The 17,034-nt window shown below is 40.0% G+C and overlaps 1 protein-coding gene across 11 annotated transcripts in view; it reads left to right on the plus strand.

Moving 5' to 3' along the window:
• The window catches only part of MAGI2 (membrane associated guanylate kinase, WW and PDZ domain containing 2), a 710,219-nt gene that overhangs the window by 635,946 nt on the left and 57,239 nt on the right, over positions 1–17,034 (plus strand). For 8 of the 11 annotated variants that reach the window (XM_085216633.1, XM_085216640.1, XM_085216600.1 and 5 more), the window contains 3 exons: positions 5,114–5,306; positions 6,201–6,287; positions 8,316–8,564. In XM_085216633.1, the coding sequence (XP_085072759.1) occupies positions 5,114–5,306; positions 6,201–6,287; positions 8,316–8,564 (529 nt within the window). The remainder of the gene's footprint in view (positions 1–5,113; positions 5,307–6,200; positions 6,288–8,315; positions 8,565–17,034) is intronic. The other 3 variants (XM_085216656.1, XM_085216609.1, XM_085216649.1) reach the window with 1 other exon arrangement.

Raw genomic sequence — 17,034 nt, forward strand, 5'->3', positions numbered from 1 at the left:
AAGGACTTCAGTATCAAAATGACACTTTCATTGCCAGCACTTGCAAGTGTGCCTGAAGTCACTCTGGCATTGCTCTGCTATGCATTTTGTCCCAGTGCATCAAAAACAAGCCACGGAGCCACCGTCCTCACATTCTCCTAAGCATTTTCCCTGTCCTCTCTGTATGGCCCAGTCAGGGTGCATTCTTTAAGCTTGCCCACTGAAAGCAGCTAAAAAGAAAGTCTCTCAGGAAGTAGAGGAAACAGTCTGTTTTATCCTGCAGAAAATTGGCACCTGTGGAAGATTTGGAAATCTCTACCTGCTTAGGACAGTAGCACCTGATGGCAATGCCCACCTCTTGGGAAAGTGCCCCTAGCTATAGAGCTGCTCAAGCATTCTTTGGAAGTCTCTCTTGATTTCTCCTTCAATTTCATTTTTCATTACAAATGGATAATTAAGTAGTCACTGAGAGTGTGTTTGGCTCTGCAGTTTGGAGGTTTATGACATTCTCAAGGGGAAAAGTGCAGCTGAAATGCCTCATCCAGAAGATGATCATTTATATAAAATGAAATGATTTCCACCTAAAGGAGGGAGTGAGCACTGATTTAGAATATCTAGTACTCTAACAGTTAGGAATACTTGCATGAGTTGTGAGAGACATGAATTTATGTCTCAGCTCAAAAACCCAGCAGAGGGGGAATTCTGAAAGGAGTCCTTTGCCCCCCAGCCATAGTCATTATGCAGTGAACTGTCACAGAGGAAGCAGCTCTTTCAAATTTCTTTTCAGCAAGGGACTGTCCTGGCTTTATTGTCTGAAGTCAAACAAATGCTCATAGCTGTATACCATGTGCAGTGATATAAGCACTTGCTATTTTTGAAGAGCAGGAGTGGAATGCTGCCTTCGGTGTACCACCTCCTAAGATGCTTCTCTGTCCAACTAACAATTGCTCTCAGCCTGCACTTAGCCTCAAAGCAGCTGTCTCTATTTCAGGGTTTGCAAACACAAAAGCACTTACCTCCAGATGTGTCATTCTCACAGGATTTATCCCTCCCCACAGACCATTTCTCAAAGCGCCCAGGAATGAGAGAACATAGCCTGAGACTGAGGAGCCTACGAGGCAGAAAGGAACCTTAGAGTTAGGTGGTACAGTGCCAAGCATCTCAGCTCTCACTCCCTTTGTGCCTGTCCACCCATTTCACTGCCCACATTCATCCCTAGTAAAGAAGACAGACATGCTCCACTTAAAAAAAAAAAAAGTTTCCATCTCGTTTGTACTCCAAATACAAGAGCTCTTAACTCTGTTTTCTCACCTCCACTGCTTCCCTGCTCCCCCACAGACAGCCCACCCACAGCCTCCTATTCCTTTCTCCTCCAGAAAAGGAGCAGCACCTTCTGCCTGTGCTCCAAACCTTGCATTTCCTATAAAATGAGAACTGAGACTCTTTGAAATGGTTGTTTCAGCTCTCCTGCTGTGCAGCCAGGTAACACAGAACAAAAAGAAACTTTCCTTGCCTTTTGTCTTTGTGATTTGATTCCTCAAAAGGAGTATGGATTTTTCAGCATAAGCCACTAAGTTTCTCAAAGAGGCAGAATCCACATAAATTTTTTCAAAACAATAGTACTGACACTGTAGAGGAACTGTAACATAGTTTGCTTCTAGTTACACTAGCTGCTCAGCACCTCAGAAGGAGAAAATGCTGCTAGAATAGTCCACTTCAAATATTTGTAGGCATAAAGATGCTTTCCAAAAGAAAGACTTACGTTTATGAAGGTGTCTCAAATATCATGACTGTGGCTTGTTCTAGTCACCTCTTGAATCTCATGAGATCAAGCCACCAAAGGTATTTATCACATCTCCCTGTGGCCTGGCAAACTGTAGATAATGACTCTATTAAAGGGTCATTGCTGAAGCTACAAATTGCCATCCCAAAGTGGGGAAGTATTTTGAATACATTCAAACAGCTTGTACTCAAAATCACAGGAACATGCACATAATTACAGTAAGAGTTTCTCCTTTTCAACACGACCTGGCTGGGATTCATTCCATAAATGCCTGCAAGATGTAGATGAGCTGCTCCAAAAGCAGTGCCTCCTATTTTATTATGTTGTCCACAATGTCAGAGGTAGATGGAGGTATTGCAGTAGAGATTGAACCTTCCCACCATTATTCCCTTACATTTTGTTGCTTTGTGAAAGATGGCAGCGCAGGGCAGTCTGGCAAAATGTCATCTGGCGTGGCAGTGTGTATGAAGCAAAGATGTATCATTGAATTCCTCTGTGCAGATAAAATCACTGACATTGGTTGACTGTTGCTGAATGTTTATGGTGGATGTGAGAACAGTGAGATGGTTTGTTCTGTATTTCAGCAGTGGTGACAGCGATGGTGGGGCATCTTTGCTGGTGCAGATTTTCATTAGTGCAAAATGCAGGCTCTTGTTCATCACTGGCAAAAACACACAGCTAATGGTGGTGACTGTGTTGAAAAATAGCTTTTTGTAGGTGACAATTTGCACTATCAAACAGCATTACTGTGCTCACTGCTTCTGTTGTAGTTTCTATGTAAATAAATAGGAGGCATTACTTTCAGAGCGACCTGCAGTATTTTATGCTCAGTGCCAAGAAAGAGACATTTCTAAGACATAACAGAGGTCTACAGAGCAAAATGTTAGGGTAATTCAGACCACACATTAGGAGCTCCTATTTTTAGCATTGGTTAGAGTTCAGAAGATTATCTTGGATCTAGACATCACAGACATTTAAAATTAGGTGAGATTTATCACACCTTAGATGTCTATTTCATAAATTTTATTGCATGCCTGTGAATCTATTCTATTTATATTGAGAGAAACTGAAACATAAAGTCAAGTAATTAGCAGGTGTCACAAAGAAATTCAGTACCAAAACAGGCATTAACATGGATGAGCTATAAAACCCAAGCTTCATATTCAGATTATGCTGTGTCACAATCTTCCTAATCCTAATCCCACCATTTTGCATGCTTAATCTCAAACAGCGGGTGAAAATTACCTTTTTTCTCTACAACACCGTCTTTACTGCCATAAATGTCATCATCCTTTTCCTTATGCATTCAAAGTAATCTCAAACCTGGTAATATAATCCTGATAAATATTTTGTTTAATTTGTGTTTTGCTTGTAGAATTTATAGCTATTATGGAAACTATTTAGCCATGAAATGAGAGCGCACAGTGGATAAGAAGCAAATTCAAACATGGAAAATGAGAAAGGAGAATGAAGTCATACTTGCTTCTACATATGCCCAGTAACAGTTACGGTGGCCGTCGTCTTGGCGAACAAGCTACCTGCAGTGTTCGAAGTAGCACTGCTGCTTTTGTCCAGCGGTGTCCTTTTGTGTAAATCAGGCACACAATCACATTCCGCTGTAGACATTGAAAAGATAAGAAGTAATTACTTGGTTTGCCCTAAGTGGAAGGAGTTTTTGCACTTTGCAGTATATACTGATGCTGTGAGCTGCCTTTATGTTTCTTCAAAGTTTAAAGATGCACAAATTGTTCAATATTTTGGCAGCCTAGAATCAATTATAAAGAAACTGCAAATATCCAGTAATGCAAAAGAAGGAAGATAATCCCTACAATCCTACAAGCTAAAGAAGCTACCCAAGATAATTAAGAAAAGTTTTGACAAGATAGAAAAATGCAAAGGTTTTGAGTTGCTTTGTGGAGATTCAGCTAAATTTGGCTTTGCACAGATCATTTCTTCTCCAGTGAAGAGGAATAACTGCATATTTCATAGCTGGATTTTTCACAAAGTGTTTTCTAAAGCTTTGAGGTGTATTCTTTCAGTGTTTGAAGAAGAGAATGGAGAACCTGAAAGAACATCTCTGGGAACTCAGCCTGGTATTGCTTATAACATCAGGAAGCAGGAAAATGCCAAATCTTGTTCTGTCTTTGCTACGTTTTCTAAGCAGAAGTGAGCCAAAGACAGGGCAAAAAATGGGGAAAATTCTGCAGGCTCCATACGGGGAGTTTCATTTAAACACTCCGTTGGGGTGCTTCCAACTGCAGCTGAGACCACAAAAAACAAGACCACCTGTGTGACTACAACATCAGCCTTTTCAGCTCTTCATGAAAAGCAATACGAGACGGCTTTTATCTTTTATTATTTAAAGTGGATTGTCACACAGCATGTCACATCCATCATTCTGTGCTCACTCTAGCACTGAACAGGAGAAAAGAAAATTTGGAACTTGCTCTGTGAATGCTTTAATATTCTTTCAAAGAAAGCAAGATCTGTTAGAATCAGTCTTGACTATTCTACCAGTTATTCCACAGGGGAAATATGTATGTCTTCTTCTAATAAATTATGTGGATTTATGTGCACAGAAAGTGGAGAAAGTCATTAAAAGGTTCTGAACAGATTTTTTACTATCTTATATGTCCCATACAAATTACTTTTTAATATCGATTTGGGAAAACAACATCTGCACAGAGTAAGCTGACATTTTTTCATTTTGCTAATCAGTTACTACTTGAGCAATTAGTCCTTATGAATTGTAATATTTAATATAGTACTTTTTTTTTTTCCCCTAAAGAGTCCCAAAGCAAACTCTATGTCAAGAGGTCATTTCCACAACTGACTTGAACTGCATTATAGAATGGCAGAATGATAGAATCATAGAATCATCAAGGTTGGGAAAAAACACTAAGACCATCTAGTCCAGCCATGATTCCATCACCATGCCAACTAAATCATGCCACATTACTCCAGGTGCTTACACAGTGCAGCAGTAAGTAGCCTCAAGTAAGAAATATGCAGACTAACTAAATTTGAGTTAACAGGACCATTAAATTGAATTAATCTGTTTAGATATTCTGCAAAATGTAGGTTATATGAACTCACCATCCCTTACAGATAAATTGTCTTGATTTGAAGATAGCAGGTTAATAATCCTGAGATCAGGATTTCTCTTTCTCACCAAAAGCAAGAAAACATCTTCAGTCATACCTACAGTGCAGGAACATGGCTTTCAGGAATACGCAGATCTTGCTGAGTCACAAACTGTATCTTAACAGAAAGGGAAAATGTCTGTATTGTTCATGGGGGAAGTGTCTGTGCTCTGTATATATATCAGGGCTTTGTTCCTTTGCTGCCTAGATCCTCATCGGAGCAGTAATTGCAATGGGCTCAGCAGACAGGGACGGTCGCCTCCATCCCGGTGATGAACTGGTGTATGTGGATGGGATTCCAGTGGCCGGCAAAACCCACCGATATGTGATTGATCTTATGCATAATGCTGCCCGAAACGGGCAGGTGAATCTTACTGTGCGGAGAAAGGTGCTACCTACGGGTGAGTGAAGAAGACTGGGAAAAACAGCTCACTGCTATCAGCATGAGCAGGTTCTGACAAATAGAAGTGAATGTTTTCCATCATTTGAAGAACAAATAGTTGTGAATATGTGTCCCTTGTTTCTGTGATGAAAACGCTAATGCTGAGTGTTGCTTCCTGCAGAAGTGGGTGTCCCACTGGCAGCCCCGGTGTGCCATGATTGCTCTGGGTTTGTTCTGTGCTGTCCTGGTCTGTGCTGTCTCCTCTTGTCTGCTTTTGGGACAAAATGTTTACATTGAATTAAAGCTGTTAATGCTGACTGTGTGTATAAGCAACCAGAGAAATTCTCAGAGACTGTTAGCTCTCTAGTACAAGGACTCATTCCATTCTCGTATGTGTTAAAAGCCCATTTCTGGTCTCACTGATGCCATTTGGAGATTTTTGCCCCAAAATACAAGGTCAGCTGGCTGAAATCGTTCTGTAGGGAGGAAATGGCTGCTAGGAAGCAGGGCCACTTCCTCCCTTCAAGCAGACACTTCCAGGGAGTAAAGCTAAAACAATATGAATGATCTGAAGTAAATAAAATTTTTAGAATAGACTGAATAACATACAAACTTGGAAAAATGTGCAGCAGCATCTGTCGAAGTGGACTGCTACTGTTCCTTATCCAAGAAAGAAGTGTGTTGTTTCTAACACAGATGAGGTTAGTGCAATTTGCTGAGGCACCAGAAATGAGCACATCTTCAGCTGTTCTGTTGCCCACCTCCTGTGCCCTGGACTGCTGTCGCTGCCTGAGCTGCTCCCCTCCACTCCCCTGCCCCAAAGCCAACCTCAACGCACCCCTCATCCTACAGCCCCCTGTTGCAGCCCCATTTTGCTGCCGCGGGACTGACTTTCTTCTGTTGCCAACTGCAGAGGCCTGCAGCCAGAAAGGGCCCCCTCCGCCCGCCGCGACGCCCCCCTGCAGCTCCCCAGGCACTAGGAAAATGGCCAATAACCAAGGTAATGCGCCGGGTGCTTGCTAGCCAGCTCCTTACCCAGCTCTGCCTGGTGATATTCAAGACCCATCTGGACACTTTCCTGTGTGACCTACTGGAGGGAACCTGCTTTAACAGAGGGTTGGGCTAGGTAGTCTCTAAAGGTCCCTTCCAACCCCTACAGTTCTGTGATTCTGCTATTTTACGTAGGGGTAGAGAGGGGTATGTGTTAAAATTCAGGGTCTGAGACAGTCCAGTCTCCTGGCACACAGAATGGAGAAAGCCAGTGAGACACCTGGAGTTAACCTGGGTCCCTGAGAGCGCCATGCTGGGGAGCTTTGTGTATAACTCATTAATATTTAAGCATTTCTATTGATGAACAGTTTTAATCGTCTGTCTTACAACATAAGCTTAGTGGGAGACTTTAAAAATGACTGCTGTGGGCATAACTGAAAAATGAAGTACGAGCACCTTAGCCACATTGCATCCAAGGTGGCTGTATAGATTGGAGAGCACTGAGGCTGCCCTACCCTCACCTGATGGCTGACAGCTGATGTCCATGTATTATCCAGCCTGAGACCACCGCCTCACACAGAGCTCTCCCAGGCTGGGAACAGACTCTCATCAACCAGAAGCACAATTTGATTAGGAAACCACAGATTAAAAGGCCATTTCTTCACAGGCAGAAGCAAAATGTAATTTTTCTGATGAATATCTTTTGCAGAGTTAACAATCAGGTAGCTGCTTGAACTTCTTCTCCTTTATCTTTGTTTTCCTATGCTTGCTTAATGGCCTTCAGTTGCATTTATTTATGTCCAAGCCAGCTCTTGGTCATTCTGTAGGGTAAGATAATTTCCTTTCTGTTGAAGCCATACTGATACAAATGGCATTCAGTTTTCTGAAACATGACAGCCAGAAAATGAGATCTCTCTTGTCACCGACTATGGCATTTAGTTGCAGATTTGGTTCAATAACTCTTGGAGATTTTCAATTCTAACACAGGAGTACAATAATTGTTTGTTTTTCTTCCTCCTTATTCACTCTAATCACTTTATTCCATAGTTGCACAAGGACTACTAAAGGACACACTTGACTGAGAAAACAGCAGCCTGGCCTTGGATGATGTTTATTTTATTAATTCATACACATTGAAGGTCTAATTTGCGAGTTTTCTTCCTAGGATGCACATGTGCATGCATAAGCTCTCCGTGTTCAGAGCCCATCATTGCTGAGAAGATGTATTACTTACAATTATCTGAAAGTTCTGCATTAAATCTCAATATGTAATGATCTGTGTAAACAACTTAGATCTGCAAGGAATATTACTCCTTTTGATTTTTCATCTTTTACCCTACTGTTTCTAATTGCTAAAATGCTAGTACTAAAAAAGTGTTTAATCCCTAAAGGTTGAAATTGTTCTCTGGTTTTGCTACTTTAAAACAACAGTAAAGGACACCACTATTCCTTCTGCCCTTTCCAACTCATCACAGAAGAGCATCTTCCAAACCTTTAAATGAGCACTGCTTCTGTGACAACACCCACAGAAAGACTGTGATTATTTGTCATTGTATAACTGCTCTGTTCCATAAATGCCTTGTGAGCATGCTAATCAACTTGTAAGAAGAACATTATGCAGCTAATCCTAATTACTCTGTGTTAGCTGCTTGTTTAAATTATTTTAATCCAAACACAAATAATTTATATTGGATTAGACGGTCACATTTTCCTCTTGATGACAGATCCACCAGCAGACAAGGGAATGGTGCTTACTAACACTTAGCCATCCAGATAGCCAATGTTTTTACTTCCCTCTCCCTTCTGTTAGACAGTTTAGCACTGAGTATTCATGCTTACTTTATCTGATTGCCCTTGATTTCTCTGCATAATCGTGCAGATTCCTGTCTCTCTGCATCTATTACAGCTCCCAGCTTAATACTCGCAGCAGTCTGGGCCACAGACAGCCAAGTGTATTCATGTTGCATTAGCAAATGTACTGTAAATTGAGATCCACTGAGCAAGTCAGACTGTAAAACTGGCATGACTTATATTTTAGGAGAGCCATGCCCAGAGAATGGCAGAAGCCCAGGCTCTGTGTCCACGCACCACAGCTCTCCAAGAAGTGACTACGCGACTTATGCTAACAGCAATCACGCTGTCTCCAGCAGCAACGCGACTCCCCCGGAGGGCTTCACGTCCCACAGCCTGCAAACCAGCGACGTGGTGATCCACCGCAAGGAGAACGAAGGGTTCGGCTTTGTTATCATCAGCTCCCTGAACAGGCCTGAGTCAGGGTCCACAATCAGTAAGTAAATAATGGTTTGCAGCTTTGTTTTTCCAGTTCTGCCCCAAGTTTAAAAAGAAAAAAAAAAAAAAAAAGTTATTAAAAGCTGACACCTGCTAATTAATTGTTGCACTAATTAAAGCTGAAGGGACCCTCAAGGTTGTTTCCAGAGACACTATTTGTCTGCTGTGTATTGGACAAACCCAGAGGTTGTTCTCGCCTCTGAGCACTGCTTTATTCACGCGTTTGGATGAGTACAGCAAAATTCACCCACAAAGAAGATTTTTCTCTCTTCTTTTATCCCAAAGAGATACTCAACAGGTAACCACCAGGGATATAATTCACATGCAAATGTATTTATTTATTTATTCATTTATGTATTTATTTTTAGTCAAGGTGAAGTTTAGGAATTTGAAATAAAAGCTGAGGTCATGAGTGCACCTGTCCAGTTAGGGCACTGCAGAAGAAATTTGAATATTTGAAAACTTATCAGATAAAAGCACAGGGAGATTTTTTTTTTTTAATTGGCTGGACCATAAAAAGCACAGAAGTTACCACTGAGTACAGGGGTTGATAAATACAGATAAATACAAGTCTGAAGGATTATAGCTCACTTTCCATCTGGAAAACTTAAGTTTGCTGGGGTTCAACTTCATTGCTTTGATACAGGCCATTTGAGATGCACCAGGTACATCAAGGGATAGTACAGGTAGTTGGAGCAGAGCACCTATAGCCATATCTAGTGGCAGCTACAGGCACAGAGGCACCCTTGATTGTTTCAAATAGCAGCTGAAGCTTAACTGGCTGAATAGAGTCCCTTGGAAGTAGGGTCAGAAAAAGCTTTATTTTGAGAGAGATACCCATCTTCCACCAAATCCATCTGAAACTTTGACTGTTGGCCACTTCTGAAAAATCAAGGCAAGTGAGGCCATTCGTCATTTTGCATGTTACAGCCTAATTCAGTCCTTTCCCCGCATCCCAAACATGTTTAGAAGAATCTGTTCTTTAGCCCAAACTGATTTCTGAGGAAATAAATAACGTTGGGGCCACACTGCAGCCTCTACATCGAGACGAGAAAAGCGCACAAGACAGCATACAAGATATGGAAAGCTGTATCTTACAATAGCAAATGAATTCAGAAAACTTCTTTGCAGTATTTCATGACCATGCAGTTATTTAAAGAGTTCCTTTTCGGATTACCTCAGCTGAATTTCAAAATTCCATGATTGCTAGAACGAATATTGTAACAAAACATGGATAATTAGCCACTTGGGACTCTGAGTTTTAACTTTATCGAATATAATAGCCCTTTGGAAGTTCTTTGCAGAAGACCAGATAGAAAAAAATCTGTAAAGGGCACTGTGATACATACATATTAATCAGCTAAGCTAGTCATGAATTTTTCAGAAAATTATTTCACAGGTAAGATATGTGGTTGGGGGAGATGGAAAGAGAGTAAGAGAAAATGCCCAACCAACCAAAAGTTCTGAGACTGAAATACTCTAAGGAGCACAACAGATTCAGGTTCATGATCCCACTTTTCCTCCTGACCTCCATCATATTGTGGTATGCCTTTCTTTCTCCCCAAGCAAGTAGATAGCCACCATTGATGAGTAGCTGAGCACCTCCAGTAGTAACTGAACATGGCAGTTGGCTGTGCAAGTGACAAACAAATTTATTCAAATAATAACTGCATTGGATTTCACTGATCCCAAGAAGCTCTCAAATCCAAAGTTTGAAAGAACAGCAATGAACCTAAAGATGACATTTACTGTAGACAGTGGCAGAACAGAAAATACTATTTCTAGGTAAATTCTGTACCAAAAATTTAACAGAAAAAAAATGAGCTGAAAATGACAATCTGTCAGCAGCAATAAAAACAGGCTAAAAATCTTTGGCCATTTGAATTTTATGGGAAATTTGTTTTCCTTCACTAATATTTATTTGGGCAAAGTACTTTGGACTGTATTACCAGTAGCACAGCCAATAAACTGAGGGCAAGTGATTATCTTCCTTTACCCAGCACTCATTAGACTCCATCCAGAATATGGCATCCAAGTTTTGGGCTTTTTGGTACAGAATATTGTAAACTGGAACAAGCTCAGCAGCAGATATTTAGACCTCCTGAGGTCCTTACAGCCTAAATTAACCTAAAATGCTTTGATCAAAATGCACTGCCTGAGGCAGAAGGCATACTAATGGAGTTGGAGAGTAATATCCAAAATATAACTTACATCAATATCAGAATATGGATCTTCATTGTATTGTGTCCTGGTGGACGACAGGTTGGCCATGAGCCAGCAGTGTGCCCTCGTGGCCAAAAAGGCCAATGGCATTCTGGGGTGCATTAAGAAGAGCGTGTCCAGCAGGTCGAGGGAGGTGATCCTCCCCCTCTACTCTGCCCTGGTAAGGCCTCATCTGGAGTACTGCGTCCAGTTCTGGGCTCCCCAGTACAAAAAAGACAGGGATCTCTTGGAAAGAGTCCAGAGGAGAGCCACAAAGATGGTGAAGGGCCTGGAGCATCTCCCCTATGAAGAAAGGCTGAGTGAACTGGGTCTGTTTAGCCTTGAGAAAAGAAGACTGAGAGGGGACCTGATCCAGGTTTATAAATATCTGAGGTGTGGCGGCCATAGTGGTGAGGCCAGTCTCTTTTCAGTGGTACGTGGAGACAGGACGAGGGGAAACGGCCATCAGCTGCAGCATAGGAAGTTTCGCACGAATGTGCGTAAGAACTTCTTCACGGTGAGGGTGACGGAGCACTGGAACAGGCTGCCCAGGGAGGTTGTGGAGTCTCCTTCTCTGGAGATATTCAAGTCTCGCCTGGACGCCTACCTGTGCGACCTGGTGTAGGGAACCTGCTTTGGCAGGGGGGTTGGTCTCGATGATCTCTAGAGGTCCCTTCCAACCCCTACAATTCTGTGATTCTGTGATACTGTGATTCTGTGTCTTGTACCTTGCTTCTCACATTAGTATATTAATTTGATCAAAGGTTCTGCTATAGTTCCAGTGTTTTTGGTTTCAGAGCCACTTATTGCCAGCTTATGTATTCCCATGTAGCACCAAACAATGCTATGCAGACATACCCTAAACATACACACTGAAATTTTCATGTAGCAACTGCAAGGCAGCTCTGAAAAAATCAAAATGGACAGAAGAGATCAGAAAAATAATGTCATGTTGTGCCAAATGCTGATAGGAACAGCATAGCCTTCAAAGTCATCTCACTGGGAGCATCTTCAGGTCAAAGATAAGACGGATTTGTTTGAGTGAGTTATATCAGCAAAAGAGGATAAAGTGCATGAGTAAAGAACTCTGTTTGAGTGGTACATCCAGGAGCAAGTCATTCTACCTAGTACAGAGTCAGAGGATCTCAGAGTGTTAAGAAATCTAAACAAATAAATGTATAAATAAATTCATCTGACCAGGCTCCTGGCCTGTTCCTAGACAAAAGATTAACTTCCATAGCCCCCAGTACAGTTTATCATGCTTTCCTTTAGACTTTGTTCCAAGATTAAAGGGTGACTTGGCTCTCATTTCTTCTCCAGAAGAAACTTTGACCTTACTCCTTGCTTTCTATTGCTAGGCAGGCTACATGGTTTGTCAAAATTCTGTCAGCTCCAGTGGTTTCTGTGAAATATTCAGTGTCATGTGCCCAGCTGAATGCCTGGAAGCTATAAAGCTTAGATTTTCATTTTTAGTTTGATGTGGATCCCAACAACTTTGGCCTCAGAGGCTCCATGAGCATCTTCACAGGTTCTGTGGCTATGATGGAGGTCTCGGTGGCTCCAGTTAAATAACTGTAGCCTATAACTGAAATCCCACCTTAAGGAATACTTTCATGCTTCTCCTAGGAAAAATATTCCCAACATGTGGTTCTGTTAGGCAGAGCTCCCCCAAGTCCCTGCCATCCTGCCACAAGCAATGTGAGAGGCTTTGGAGGTGCAGAGGTGTATGGGGTGGCATTGCCTCACATGACATGAGTCTGACATGTGAGTATCACATTATAGCTGAAGTCACTGAAACTTAAATAATTAATCTAACTGTTGTATTACAAGACTTTTAATCAATTATCAAACAATTAATCAACTGTTGTATTTACAAGAATACTTAGTAGTGTGTGTCATCTATGGTTAAAACTCTTTCTTTGTGAAGATTTTTAGGGCATCATGATGAGTTCTCTATCTGAATCCTTGTAGAAAAGCACTTGAAGTCAAATGGAAATTGTCAAAAGGGACACTCTCAGTGAATTTCTCCTTGAGCTTGATGGAATGTGTTTGTTCCTACAAGTTTCACATTGTCCTGTTACTTCTACTTTGTTTTTGATGTAGGTCCTTCTAGGGAGAGAATGTGTGATTCCCTGTAAATCTCTGAACACCCTAATTTCTGTAAAAAAGAACCATGTATTGTAAGCAGATGTCATTAACTGGAAACTGCCAGTGAAGATTGGCAGTATTTCCAGGTATTTTACCCTAACAGTTACTGGCAATTAGCGGAATTACTAGGTGAAAACAAACTGAAATTTCAGAAGTAACCAATAAACAAATAATTAAAAAAAAAAAAAAAAAGTTATATGATCTTTCTCTTGTTTAATAAAAGAGAAAGTATAGATTTTAATTTGCCTGTATACTGCTTATGCCAATGACTACTGAATTTTAAAAACATTAGAAAACAGAAACTAATGAAAGAAGGTTCTCTCATTTCTCAGAACATGCAGTTTTAACTAAAAATCCAAGAAAAGTCTTTGCTGGCTACAGAAAACAAGAGTTCTGAAATAAGTCCCATTCAGCTTAAGTTCCTTTGAACCTGTTGCAGTTTAGAGATTAAATGCATTTCTTGACCAATGATGACTGTGATCTGAGGCAGTTATCTGTGCTGCAGTTTTACCCATGCTTCTTTCTGAGTAAGAAGATACCTGGGGATACCATTTTTTGTGATCAACCTGCAAACTGAAAAGAAAACAGAGCTTTGGAAATAAGACATCCATCTACTCCAGCTTGAAGCTCTTTGGAACATGGCAGTGAGAAAACATGAGCAACAGGTGTCTTCTGTGGGACATAATGGGGACTCATGGGCCAAGGGTCTGGTTTCTCATTTCTGCTTGGCTTTGATATTCAGGTTTGAGTTGTTTTTCTGCTTCTTCAGCTTCAAAAAGGCACTTTCCAGGTTTGTTTTTTTTTTTAATTGATATTAAAATTTGGAGCTGAAAGACATTTTTCATGTATTATTTTTTTCAAATCAATATATACAATTTAGAACACAAGGGAATGACACAAAGATGTACCAGGGGAGGTTCAGAGTTCATATTAGGAAAAGTTTCTTTACTCTGATGGTGGTTAAACACTGAAACAGGTTTCTTATCGAGGTGGTTGATGTCCCACATCCATCAGTGTTCAGGAGGCATTTGGATAATGCTCTCATTAATGTGCTTTAACTTCTGGTGGGCCCTGAAGTGTCCGAACAGTGAGACTCGATGATCTTTGGAGGGCCCTTCCAATTGAATTCTAATTATAGTTGTAATTAGCAAGAATAAAATAACAAGAGATAAAAGAGATTTTTTTTATATCACTAAAGGCCCATTGCTGCATGAATCACTCAATTGGCTACTTGATATTTTTGAAAAATAAAGCATGGAGGATCTTAACCCACTCTAGTCCCTACTCTAGATGAATCCTATCCTTCAGTATGTTCATGAATTGGTCATTTGGACCTAATGGAGCTGCTCATGTGTTTTCTAAGATCAAACTCTGTGTAAGTTTACTTAGAACAAACTTAGAGAGGAAATCAAGGTTTTGTCAGAGTTCATTTTGCTTTGATGGCAAGCCTTTTAATGTACCCAATTTGCATCAATGTTTTGCTGCCCAATTTTTATTAGGTCTTCAGATTTCTAAGCTATGTGCACTCCTTCCCTCCTAGCTTCTTAGGCTGGTGACAAAATCATGCTGTGCAAGTCAATATCCTCAGTATTAGCACACAAAGGGAAGTTTCAGGTTGTAGGTTCATTAATCTTGTAAATAAAAGGAATTACTGACATCTGCAGGTATGCAGCATGCCACTTGTAGTTGTTTTTTTGTGTTTGTTTGGGTTTGAATTTTTTTCTCCAAATGAGTGTGACTAATAAAAAACATAAATTTCAGGAACATATTTTATCTTGATTCAGTAATTAGCTATGACAGAAACTCTACCATATTAAATCTTTCCAAATTTCAGATTTTTCAGGTGCAATGAAATTACGGATGTTTACATTTAATATATTCTTCCAACTAAAACTTGATATGTTGGAGTCCGCTGGCTGAATGAAAACTCTCGCACCTTTTGAGAACTGAGGACATAGTAAATATTCATGTGATCAGCTGTATTACATTGAAAAGGACAGCTGGCTCAGGAAGGTTCACTTGCTTGGTTTATTATCTATAGGCATTAATATTAAAAAAAGATTGTGAGAATTTGTATTCCAGAGAGTTTAATAGAGGTTCAATTTTTTCCCCCTTAACTGATCATTTTTGACATTTCAACACTATGTAGAGGAAAAACACAAAAGTTACTCTTTACAAGATATAGTCTTAGCAGTTACAACTAAAAGGATTGAATAAAGAAAATTCTAGATGAAAAAAAAGAATCATTATTTGATGTTAACATCCTGTTAGAATCTACTATTTCTAGCATAAGAGTCTCACAAGTGAGAGGAAACCATTTTTATTTCCAAAAGAGCAAAAAATTAATTGAAATAAACAGTGTTGGAAGAAGTATTGGTATTCAACAGCTGCTCTGGCTTTGTGTAGAAGTGACCCAAGCATATGGACCTTCAGGTATAAGCCACTAAATTTCTTTTCTATGATATGAAGGCGTGGGAAATATTATGATTTTGATTATGAAGAGTAGAAGTGGGTAATTTAATCAAATAAAAATATTAATGTATATATGTGAATTTGTAGTTATCCACTGTTTAATGAAAGCAGACCTTTCCCACTTCCTAAATAGAAATAATTCTTTTTAATCATTTTTCCTCTTGATTATTTAATTTAAGCTCTCTTTTGATGATGAACTTAGAGCTGAGCATTGCACAATTAACCACCTTCTGGGAAAGCATCATCTGCTAGGTGCAAGCTCTGTGTCAGGCTGGATTCCTAACACAAATACTTTAAATATCTGAGAGAGATATAGGAAGAGAGGTTGATGGCCTCAAAAATCCTAGAAGCTTAGGTGCTCTCTTTATTCAAATCTCCCTTAAGTTACAGTTTTTTTGTTAAGTGCACTGCAAAAAAAAAAATTAGATCCCATCTGGAGATCCATTGTTAGGCACTGTTCCTGCAGCACTGCTGTTCTTACTGGGTTCTTTGGGTCTAGGGTTATGGCCTTGGAATAATGATTTTTCCTTAAATTAGTTATCTATATGTATTATTCAACATTTTGGATCATCTGATGGTAGTAGGAAAAAAATATATGTGTATCTGGTTTGAAGGACTGTGTATTTTGTATACATATGAGCAGTATCTCATTAATTTCCCTTGTTTCTGACAGTAGAAGTCTGTATAGATCACTGTTTATGCATAGTATTTTTCTCTTGCAGTCTCATCCACTGCGTAGTCTGGGAGAAATAAGAAATTACTTGTCCTATAAAATGCCATCTTATCTTCTGTACTCACTTTTAGCTTGAATAATAGCTAAAAAAACCGTAAGCGTCTTTATAGCCTACTAGTCTTTAATGCTGTAAATTATTGGATCAAATTCTCTGCAGAGTCTAATCCAGGCACGTGGTGCCACTGTTCTAATTGTACACATTTGGAGAGAAGCTTATAGTGAAATCTGAATAGAAGTATGAATAAGTTTGTAAGATTTTTTAAGGTCAAGTGGAGTCATTTATCACCAGTCAAGTGATCTGGGACTTCCTTTAAAAGGTTACATTATTAATTGCTCTGCTTAGATAAAAATAAAACCCTGAAGGTGTGATTAAATAAAAGATCTGAAGTGTTAACAAAGCCCTCATGAAATGCCCTACTCCGAAGGTGCTTCCTAGGAACAGAGCTGTGATGATGGACAATGCCAGTGAGATACCTGGGAGATACCAGCTCCACATTACCTTTGGTCAGGCATGGTGGCATGGGACAAGTGTGCAGCAATAGTGGAGCCAGCTCTTACGGATTTGTCTAATCCCTTCTTGAATCCATTTATTCTTCTGGAAGGCCAGAGGATTGCTCCTCTGTCTCTTGTTCAAGTTCATCACTGATACTATGCTCATGGACAGTTCTTTTGAACAGAGTCTGGTTTCCTTCTGACTCCACACTGTCTTTTTCTCAGTCTTTCCTAGTTCAGTGCTTTGTTTTTCAGGATGGGGATATTGGATCCATCAGCAATGCTCAGACTTTAGGTGCATGGTAACAGACAAGCAGTACATCATTTCAGTTGCTACTCTTTTCCTAACTCTAAAATTATATTTACTGTTCTGTTGTGGTAATCATCTTAGAATCTTAGTATTATTAAAGTCAGAAAATAC

The sequence above is a fragment of the Meleagris gallopavo genome, chromosome 1 (genome assembly GCF_905368555.1).
Source record: "Meleagris gallopavo chromosome 1, MGAL_WU_HG_1.1, whole genome shotgun sequence".
NCBI lineage: Eukaryota > Metazoa > Chordata > Aves > Galliformes > Phasianidae > Meleagris > Meleagris gallopavo.